General features: G+C 53.3%; 1 protein-coding gene across 4 annotated transcripts; it reads right to left on the bottom strand.

Moving 5' to 3' along the window:
• Positions 1–3,003: 3,003 nt before the first annotated feature.
• Positions 3,004–10,320, bottom strand: FOXRED1 (FAD dependent oxidoreductase domain containing 1). 4 transcript variants are annotated; one of them, XM_058687264.1, is made up of 12 exons: positions 10,069–10,314; positions 8,036–8,256; positions 7,222–7,332; positions 6,829–6,947; positions 5,579–5,673; positions 5,199–5,300; positions 4,768–4,844; positions 4,422–4,582; positions 4,182–4,311; positions 3,856–3,960; positions 3,374–3,632; positions 3,004–3,302 (listed from the first exon to the last, which is right to left on the bottom strand). In XM_058687264.1, the coding sequence occupies exons 1-11, from the start codon at positions 10,274–10,276 to the stop codon at positions 3,378–3,380; spliced, it is 1,584 nt and encodes a 527-aa protein (XP_058543247.1). In that variant the 5' UTR covers positions 10,277–10,314; the 3' UTR covers positions 3,004–3,302; positions 3,374–3,377. The 4 variants fall into 4 exon arrangements, with proteins under 4 accessions (XP_058543247.1, XP_058543249.1, XP_058543246.1 ...); XM_058687266.1 differs by having other exon boundaries at positions 3,004–3,632; positions 10,192–10,320; XM_058687263.1 differs by having other exon boundaries at positions 3,004–3,632.
• Positions 10,321–10,424: the final 104 nt, after the last annotated feature.

The following is a 10,424-nucleotide window of genomic DNA, read 5'->3' as shown; positions in this document are numbered from 1 at the left end:
AGGCTGGGCAGGAGGGCTCTGGAGTAAGATTGCTGGGGTTCACATCCAGAGCTCATCACTTACTATCCCTCCGACCTTGGAAGTGTGCAGCCTGCGGAGGCTCACTTTACTCATCATCGAATTTTAGGATCTGGTTCCTGGTGCTGTGGGGAGGAGTCCATGAGATAAAGTAGGTAGGAGGTACAGGAAGGGCTTCTGGGTTTCTTTTACTCTTTATGAAACTCACCTCAGCGTTCCTTGCTGGGTGCTTGATTTCTGCTGTTCCCTCCACCCGTGGGGTCCCCCCTTTCCTGCTGCGATCCTCAAACGCCCCTCTTGTGGCAAGCCTCAATTCTGCAACTTACAAAGGAAATCCTTTCTTAACCCTGCCCCTCTGGCCTCTTTCCCTACAATCCCTGTGTTGTTCCCTACAAACCTTGTGTTGTCTGGAGTTGGTCTGATGAGGGTTAGCCCTCCCATTTGACTGAAAAGTCTCGGAGGCCCTGGATCCCCTTCGGGCTCCGGTGCAGAGCAGAGTTACTCCAGGAGACACGGACAGCTCGGTGTTGGGACACAGGTGAAGAAGGCTTGGGTCCCAGCTCTCGTACGGTTTGATAGATGCAATGAATGCTCTCCCACAAGCTTGAATAAAGCCCTGTGGATCTCTCTCCCTCTCTCTCTGCCCCTCCCCTGCTCACACTCTCTCCCTCCCTCTCAAAATAAACTTTAAAAAGACCTGTGGGGGCGCCTGGGTGGCTCAGGTGGCTAAGCCTCCGACTTCGACTCAGGTCATGATCTCACAGTTTGTGAGTTCGAGCCCCACGTCGGGCTCTGTGCTGACAGCTCAGAGCCTGGAGCCTGCCTCAGAATCTGTCTCCTTCTCTCTCTGCCCCTCCCCTGCTCATGCTCTGTCTCTCAATAATAAATAAACGTTTAAAAAAATTAAAAAAAAAAAGACCTGTGGAAGTATGGAGGATTCATCAATGTGTTCTTAATAAATAAGTACAGTATTTGTCATCTTGATGTCGCTTTGGGGTGAGGAGCCAGATGAAGCCCATTTTCCTTCTGACCCATAGATGGAGGTATTTGTACCGAAGGAAGGGGGAGTGAATATCAGGCACCTGACAAGGCTTGCTTACAGGGTTAACACAGATGTTGGGGTTGGCCTGAGTTGTCACTGCCTTGTGCCCCTGGCCAAGTTCCTTCCTGTCTTTCAGCACTGGTGGCTCTTCCTCTTTTGCTCACCTGATCAGTCCTGGCTGTCCCCCACCCCCACCCCCACAGGGGCTCCTCCTGTTACCTCACTGGCATCTCCCCTGGCCTCCCTCCCTTACACAACCGATAATCAGTCACGTCCATCTCTTGTGTTTCCTTCTTCTCCCCAAAGGCCGCTTTTCAGGGGGAATGAACACTTTCCTAGATATTTCTGCTCCCACTCGCTTCTCCCTTCTGGACAACTGTCACCTCAAACCCCACCTTCTTCCCAGAACTGCTGTCCCTCGGGTCCCCACTGACCTACTTGGTACCAATCCAGCCAGTGCACGTGCGTGGGTATCATCGCCCATTCCTTCTAGGTTCCCGTGATACCTCATGCTCCTGGCTTTTTTCCTGCCTCTCTGGCCACCTCTTCAGCTTCCTCTCCTTTGGTTCATCCCTTGAACGTCAGTGTCCAGTGTCCCCCTTGGTTCCCTACTCTTCTCCCCTCGTGGGGGTGATGCCCTTCTCTTCCATGGTGTTCGCAGCCTGGATCATCCTGAGTGCCATGACAATAAACTCAACTCCTCATCAGACGTCTCTACCAGGCACCTTTGACTCAACAGGTCTCAAACTGCTTCATTTTGTCCCCCACACGGCTCCTCCCTGGCATCCCTCACCTCAACGAAAGCAAGATATACATCTAGTTGTCCAAGCCAGATGCCTGAGTGTCATGCTTGACCCCGTTTCTTGTTACTACCGTCACCTCTTTGGATACACAAGCTTCTTGCCATGACAGCGTGGGCACTGTTGTTTCTGCCACATGGACTGCAGCAAAGCCTCCCATCTGGCCTCCTGCTTTGACACCACAATCTGTTCTCCACAAGGCAGTCAGAGTGATTTTTCTGAAAGGAAAATCTGCGGCGCCCGAGTGGCTCAGTTGGTGAAACTGCTGACTCATGATTTCAGCTCTGGACATGATCTCACGGTTCCTGAACTGTCAGTGCAGAGCCTGCTTGGGATTCTCTTTGTCTCTCCCTCTCTGCCCCTCTGCCCCTTCCCTACTCATGTGCATACTTTCTCCCTCTCTCTCAAAATAAAAAAATAAACTCAAAAAAAAAAAAAAAAAAAAAAAGGAAAATCTGAGCATGTCACTTCCCTACGGAAAGCCCACGGAATACAGCCTGAGCTCCACACCTGGCTCTTCAGCCCCTGACCCTGCCCTACTCCTTACTACCCCTCTTCACTCCATGATCTAGCCAGGACATCACTTATCCTCCCTCGAATCCTGCGAAGTCTTGGCCCTGGGCATTTGTATACAATCTTCCCCACAGCCTGCGGTCCCCACCCCACCCCCGGTCCCTGCTGTGCCTTCACTGTGTTCAACCGCTCATCCTATAGGTTCAGCTCAGAGGTCAGCTTCCCCGGGGGAGCTCTGTGGAGACACAGCTGAGATGAGGTGTCCGTGACCTGCGCTTCTTCCTGGCACCGCAGGGACTGCACTCGGTCTGCTCTGGGCTGCGGGGCGGGCACAGATAAGAACGCTCCAGTGAGGATGCAGAGGATGCCCCGCCTGGTGGTAGATCTCTGATATGTAGCCCTGGGCCTGGCCGAGAGTTGGAGCCGAATAAATGCTGAATAAAGGAATGAACCATCCCTTCCCTCTGCAGCAACTCAGGAAGGGAAGGCACTAGTTTGCCAACAAGCTGCCTACACCTAGGACAGGAGAATGCTGCCGGGAGGAGAAGGCCGTGCGCCCTGGTACCAAAGGCTACCGGTGCTTCAGAAGCAACTGCTATGAGGTCAAAGGAGAAGGGGCAGAAGACTGAGTGGAAAGAGTAATAACATTTATTGATTGATGAGTAGGTAAACGGTCACTAATTCTGCACCAGCTGCCCTGGAAGGCTCCCTGCCCGGGCTCCGGGGTAGCCTGCCAAGAGGGGCATAGGTGATCTTGCTGGCTCAGTACCAGGAAGAAGGGAGTCTTGGGCCACGTGCTCAGGTATTCTGTCCGGCTGCACTGCCTTGGCGGGTGGCCTCAGCCCGGGCCATCAGTCCTGGGGTCTCCCCCTCCAACACTGTCTGTTGGTCTGGGCCTCACAGCCCGTAGTCGGCCTGCCCGCCCAGCCCTGTGGGGACAGGAGAGTGTAGAGAGGCCACGGGGGGCGGACAGAGCGGCAGGGCCCAGCGAAGAGCTTACAGGCTCAGATGATGTTGTGCTCCTGGACCTTCTCTCCCGAGTAAAAGCGGCTGAAGAGGAAGGAGCTCAGGTTGATGGTCTGGAAGTGGCCCTCCAGCACCATCTCCGCCACAGCTCGCCCCACGGCAGGGGCCTGCTGGAGCCCGTGGCCGCTGAAGCCCGTGGCAAAATACATGTTGATGACCAGTGGGTGAGGACCCACCACGCCATTCTGGTCAAAGGTGTTGTAGTCGTAATAGCCGGCCCAAGCGCTCCGAACCTGCGGGTGTACAAGACACAGGTGTGCCTGGGAAGGTGCCGACACGTGCCACCCTCACTCCTGCTCTGGGGACAGACGCGGCACCCTCTCCCAGCTACCGAGGGGTCAGTGGGATGGGTCCCTAGACCAAGAGTCCTTATCAGTTGTGAGGCAGAGGGCGAGTGGCAGTGGACAAGCTTTCCAAGCCGACCCGGGCGCTCCAGGCTCATGGATCTCCTGTTACCTTCAGAGTTTCAAAAGCCGGTACCCTCTGGGCCAAAGGGGGCCACACCCTGTCCTGGAAGAAATCATGGTCCACCTCCAGGTTCCCTGGATCCGGTTCCTCCTCCTACAGTGAGAGGTGGGGACATGGCTTATGTTGCCTGGGACACAAGGGCTGACCCAGACCTCACTGAGCCCCTCAGTAGGAGGGGATGGGGAGAAAAGATCCCAGTTCAAACCCAGAGGAGTCTCAACGTCAGTGAGAGCGCTGGGCCGTCCAAAGAGCCTGACTCTTCGATGACAGTGGCCTATGTCCCCTGCCCAGCACCCCAACCCCGCTTAGCTTACCTCAGTGGGGCTACAGCCACCCAGGTAGTTATGGCCTAATCCTTCTCGGCGGAAATAGGTTCCACTGGGGTCTATAACGAATGGGGTCTCCAGGCCTGGTCCCTGGGGGCAGTGCCACAAGTACACGTACCTGCCACAACCAGCAGGTTAGGAAATCCCCTTCCCAGCACATTTACCAAACTCTTACATTGCTTCTTTCCCTCTCTCACCGACCTCCTCAGCTGCCCTGAGGGAAGTTACCTTTTTCTCAGCTCCACAGGTAGCTTGGTGCCCTGGAGGGTGCCAGGTGGCCCCTTCCCAATGCCAGCCAGCTCTGCAACCTGGCCAGACCAGGCCCCTGCTGCGTTGATCACTATGGCACATTCCACGGGCTGGTACTCCAGGCTTTGGTCTATCTTCACCTGAAGGCACCAGAAGGGGAGGGGAAGGAGCGCCTGGCCCACATACCGGGCCCTGTGAGAGGTACATTTCTTCCCGAGCCTTAATTTACCCAGACTGGAAGTGGGTAGAGAAAGACCAAAATGACAGCCGTTACCTTTTCCACCCTTGCACTTTGGTAAGGAAGATGCACAGGCTGGCAACTTACATGAACTTCGTGGATCCTTTTCAAATTCACTTCTTCCCCACTTGCAGTCTTCATGAGGTTAGACGAAGACACGAAACCTGCAGCAAAAAGAAAAGAAGCGCCTGAGGCCTGAAGAAGACGAGACTGGGATCCCGTGCACTTCATTAGGAAAGCAACCTGGAAGACAGGAGCTTTCCCGCAAACAGATATGGGGTAACCAAGATGACCTTGACTGCATGCAAAATGAGAGCAAGCTGAAACCTTCATGTGCAACACGAGTCCTGAGAAAGCCTACTTAGGAGCTGGAGTCAGGATGCTCAGGACCAGGCCGCAGGGAGAACCCCATTCCCCACCAACCCTTGCTTAGCCTGTGAGTGAAGATAAGACCCCATCTAGGCCTGTGCCCCAGCTGGTAGAGGAAAGGAGCAGTGGGCACGGGGCCTCAGACTCACGTGTCACCTCTCCGCGGCAGAAGAGGACCCCCATGGACTGGACCTTTCGCCGAAGCCCCTGGAGCAGACACCAGGGGTCAAACCAACCTTCATGCTCCATGCCTGTGATAAGAAAGAGGACTCAGGAGGTGGGATTAGGACCCTCCTCTCCTGTTGGATTTCCTGTGCCCCCAACTCCTCTTTAGGGAAGCCAGGGAAGGTTCACGTTGACCAAGTGTACCAGAGTGAAATCCTGTGGAAGGACAGAGAGCTAGCAGGGGCCGAGGGAGGCTCTGCTGGCCCGGGGGAAGCACTGCTTCTAGAGGCGGGTTACAGGGTGCTGAGACTTCCAACGTTGAGGCGTCCCTCAACCCCTGATCCCCTCTGCAAGCATGTTTTACCATAAGATGCCAAAGCCACGCCCTCTGTGTTTATCCAGGGAAATTTGTTCCGAAGCTGCTCAGGAGACATCAGGCAAACTTTGGCTCCTTCCTGCCTGAGAGAAATGCACGACTATGTGCCTGTGTGTCAGAGGCGAGGACTGTGCAGAGAAGGCAAAGTATGGACCCCGACTCCACAAGTGGGGATTCCGATTCATTCATGTAACTTCTCTGCCCCAAACCCCCAAGTTTTCCTCCCTGTTGAATGTGTAAAGGCCAAGCGTCCTAGTCATGGCTCTTCAGCTGACCCCTCTTTCCTTTCCTACCCCCTGGTATCCCTTTGACCACACTAAACTCCCTGACATCCCCTAACTATCCTGTATCCTTTCACAACAGGGCAGACCACTGTGTCCCTTCCGCTTGTCTTCTTCCCTTCTGCCTGGAATGACCTTCCTGTCTACCTTCTAGTACAGTCCTGCTCACTAGCACAATTATCTCCTATGGGACACTGTCCTCGAAAGGCAGCAACGCAGATCCTAAAACAACACACTCGCAAGCCCGACTGCCTGGTTCAAATCCCAGTGCCACCACTTGCTAGCTACCTCGTGCCTCGGTTTACCCACATGTGAAATGGGGATGTCTTGGTGACTAAATGAATAACTATTGCATCTGGGACATTACCCGATGTCCCTAGTAAGACCCGCAAGACTGTTATAGACACATGCTCCTGACCGATCACAAGACTCACTTAGGAGAGGGCTTGCCCAAACCAGCCTGCTGCATTTTTGTACCTGAGTCACACTGATTCATTTCTATTTTTGCCTATATCTTGTCCCTGGCTGCTTCTGTTTCAACTACAAAGCTGAATGACAGCAGCAGAGTCCATATGGCCCCCAAAGCCTAAAATGTGTACTATCTGGCCCTTGTAGGAAAAGTCTGCAGATTCCTGGGCCCTTCCCTAGAGGCTCTGGCTTATTAGGTCTGGGATTTCCCGGGTGGTTTTTGTGATCTGGCCGATTTAGGAACCACCGCAGCAGTGTGTTGTCTGTATCCATGTTCGAGCACTTAGCACAGGGTACTGGAGGTCTGCATGTGTCTGTGCTTCCTGACAGACTCCTGTCAGAGCTCCTACACAGCAGGGACCTGTCTCATCAACCCCCGTCCCCATCCCCGCCCCATCGGGTTTCTCAGTTCCTAACTTGGTGTCGGAGCTTTGCTACATGTACACAGCTGAGCAGCAGATGGGTGGTCATGCCAGGCACCCTACCCACCTCTGCACCTTCACGTTGTTCTCCATGATGGCAGCACCCTTTTCTGAAGCCAGCAAGAGATAACCTGATGGGTTGAACTGGATGTCCAGGGGAGGGTCATCAGCTACAGCCAGGTACTCCTGTGTGTGTGCAAAGAAAAAAAAAAAAAGTGCTTTAGAGAAGCTGATTTAAAGGAGGGAGGGAGGGAGAGCTTTCCTGGCCTCCTCACCAACAGCTCCCAGGGCTCAGAGAAGCCCCCCTCTGGGTACCACCACTGGGGAGAAAACTGGTGGTTCCAACTCCTAGTGGCCCAAACTGCTTCCGCTCCCTGATCTCCCTGGCCACCTGGGCTGCTCCTCTCTCTGGGCTAAAGGAGTGCTCACCACCCCAGTCCCCAAATCTCTTTGCACATACATTGATGTTCCGTAGAAAGTCAACTGAAAAGAGGGAGAGCTGGACGTTCTCAGGCACCGAGAACTGCTGACGAATCCCGCCCACGGAAAGCACAGTGGAGGCCCGGGAATACTGTGGAAAGACAAAAGTAACTGAGGGAGACCAGTACCCTGTCACCTGGGAGCAGAATACTGGAACGGAAGCCCCTAGGGGTAATGGGGAGTCCTACTTGCACGTTTATAATCTAAGAGGAGTTGAGGTGGATAAACCTGTATGCAAGTCAACCAGCACCCAAAGAGAACAACAATTATTAAAATCCTTCTTAGCAGATGTGCAGAGCAGAGAGAGCCAGTCATCTAAAAGGGCTGGGCACTGTGGCACAAAACGGTAATGGCCTTGAAGTCCAAGGGCAGGAGATTAACACTTCATCTACTAATTGGAAAATAGAGGAATATGACCAAACTAGTAAGATTCGTGGCTAACTCTCAATGGCTAATCGGAACTAAAGTGCAAAAACTCAGAAGTAAAGGAACCTGGAAGGGGGAGGGGATAGCTGTTTGTGTTGATTCCAGCCGGAATGCAGGCTCTCAGACGGACCTGTGGGCGCCCAAAAGATCTGACATTGTGAAATGTGCTTTTAAAAGCAAAAACTCTATGGCCAAAGTCTCTAATTTGAAGGAAGAACCCGGGACTGTTTCTCAACAAGAGTCAAAGTACAGTCCCTGCCCTTTAGACCTCCAAAGATTGAAGTCTTTCCTCCCTTCCCCTCCCCTTGGCCCTTAATAAAATAGGAGTCTGTGCCCCAGTCATGACACTGCCCTACCCCACACCTCACCGTGTGGTCCCGTTCCACCACCAGCACTCGAATGGCACCTCGTGGCTTCTCCAACTTCTTCAGCCAATAGGCCACGGACAGGCCAAGCACCCCACCCCCCACAATCACCACATCTGAGCTCTCAGGGGGCAGGTAGCTGGTGTCGTACAGTGGATTCCAGTCCCCGCCGGGAAGGATTGACTGGATCTTCTTCTTGATCTCGGACATCTTTCCATCTCGGTCTGTGGGACGCAGTTATGGTCAGAAGGCCATACATTTTCTTTACAGGTGGTAGGGGGTTAGAGGATGGGCACAGGAGAAGGTTGGCTAAACGGAAACGGACACTGAGCTGGCTGTTCTCATGGTCATCCCCTCTCATAAGGTCAGCCTGCACCCAGCAGTATTCCACGGCTTCGCCATGTGGTCTGTGTGCCATCAGGCTCTCTTCCCTTCTCACGCATCATGCCCAGCACTGCAAGATTCAACTTCTCAAAAAGAACAATCTATACTCTCTCCCTAGGCCAGGTGACTTACGCGTGCTTATCTCCTGTGCAGACTGCTCTTTCCCTTGAATCACAGGCTCATATATTCAACTGCATTTCCCTCTCCTCTCAGAGAGGAGGGTTCCAGGCTCCTTGACCAATAGGTCCTGGCACATTCCAAGCGGCAGTGTCCTCTGAAGCATGATACCTCTGAGTGGCACCTTATCCTGGATATCCGTCACCACCGACAAAGCTACATTCATGTCCTATGTATTGTCAAGTCCTGATGTCTTTGCCTCCTAAAAATCTCTCCAATCTGTCCCCCTTTCCTCCCCATCTCTGCCACCACCACCTTAGCCCGAACTACCATGACCTCTCACCTGGACTAACGCAAAAGCCTTACTGTTCCCACTAATCCTCCTCTTACCACCTGACTCTTTTGCATCACAGCTAGAATATTTTCTAAGCACTAATTCAATCACATACTCTCCTGCTTAAAACCTTCCAGTGGTTTTCCGTTACTCTAAGAATAAAAGTCCAAAATCTTCAACATGGATGAGGCACAGCACACTCTGGCTCTGGTTTACCTTTTTCTCTCCCCACTCCCCCACTCTGCCCCCTTTGACACCTTGATGGTGGCAGGGAATCTACACAGGTGTTCTCTCGACTTTGAAACCGTGTCCGCTTCTTTGCCTGGTTAACTCCTTGCTTCTTTTCACTTTCAGCTCAGTTCTCATTTTTCTCAGGGAAGTCTTTCCTGACTCCGTGGACTGTCAGAATCTCCTGTCACACGGTCTCATTACCTCATGCAACACATCTGCAATTTTGAGTTTGTGTCATTGCTTCATATGGTACTATGCCTACCTTCTTCACCAATGAGTCTTCAGCCTAGCACAGAACCTGGTACGCCATCAGTGCCTTGAGTCAATGAATCCTTTCATCTTTCACACCTAACACACAAATCTCCAAGTCGTCTCACCGACTCCAATACAAAATTCAAACTCTTCTCGGCAATGTTGGAATCTTTCTTTGATCTAGGCTTACCTCACCCGTCCACACTACGTTTCCTATCTCTGCTCTCTACCTACGTAGCTTTTGTTAGCTTCTTGCACAAAACCAATACTTCTAATTTTCGCTGGGTTCTCCGCAACCTGGAACACACACCTTCCCTGAGCCAGTAAACGATATCCATCAAGGCTGATCTCAGTTCCCATCTGCTTACTGTACTTCTCCAGTTACACTAGCTTTGGGGACTAGCAGTGCAGGGCATTTGTCCAAGTTGGATTCTATCCAGTCTTGAACTGGTCTATTGAAGTCTTCCCTCTCCAGCTGCACTCCAGGCACCTCCAGGCCGCACACTGAACCTTCTTTTTCTTCCCTCCTTAACAGCCACAAGCTAAGTGCAGCATCCTGCACGTGAGCAGGACTTTAAGGCACAGCTAGCTCTGCAACCAATCAACCTGACTCTCTTATGCTGGTGGTAAGCTGAGGCATAGAACGATCTGGAATTTGTCACCTGAGAGGGGCCTCCTGGGAAGCCCAGCCTTTACAAGCTCCGGCAGGAAAGCTTACCCCCTCCTCCCAGCCGACCCACTGTCTTTACATCGTGGGCCGGGTCCTGAGTCCGGAAGGTCACAGAGCTGGAGCTTGGGGCCATCCAAGAACCACGATACCCTCCGCGGCCCTCAACTTTACCCAGAATAGAGCCTCCTCTGTGTGTGCCTAGACCCCGGCCCAAGGGGCCCCGGCACAAGCCCAAAAGCAACGTCCTGCGAAGCATGACCACTCAGAGCCCAGGCCCTCTGGGAGACTCCCCCCCCATCCCCCCCCATCCCCCCCCTCCACCTCCCGACGCCAGCTCCACCCTGCCGTCACTTCTCCGCGCCGCAGGCCGTTCAGACGAGCGCGCCCATTGGCCAGCGGGTCCT

The sequence above is a fragment of the Neofelis nebulosa genome, chromosome 10 (genome assembly GCF_028018385.1).
Source record: "Neofelis nebulosa isolate mNeoNeb1 chromosome 10, mNeoNeb1.pri, whole genome shotgun sequence".
NCBI classification, from domain to species: Eukaryota; Metazoa; Chordata; class Mammalia; order Carnivora; family Felidae; genus Neofelis; species Neofelis nebulosa.
The sequence above is the reverse complement of the archived record's forward strand: the minus strand, read 5'-3'. Positions and strand labels throughout refer to the sequence as shown.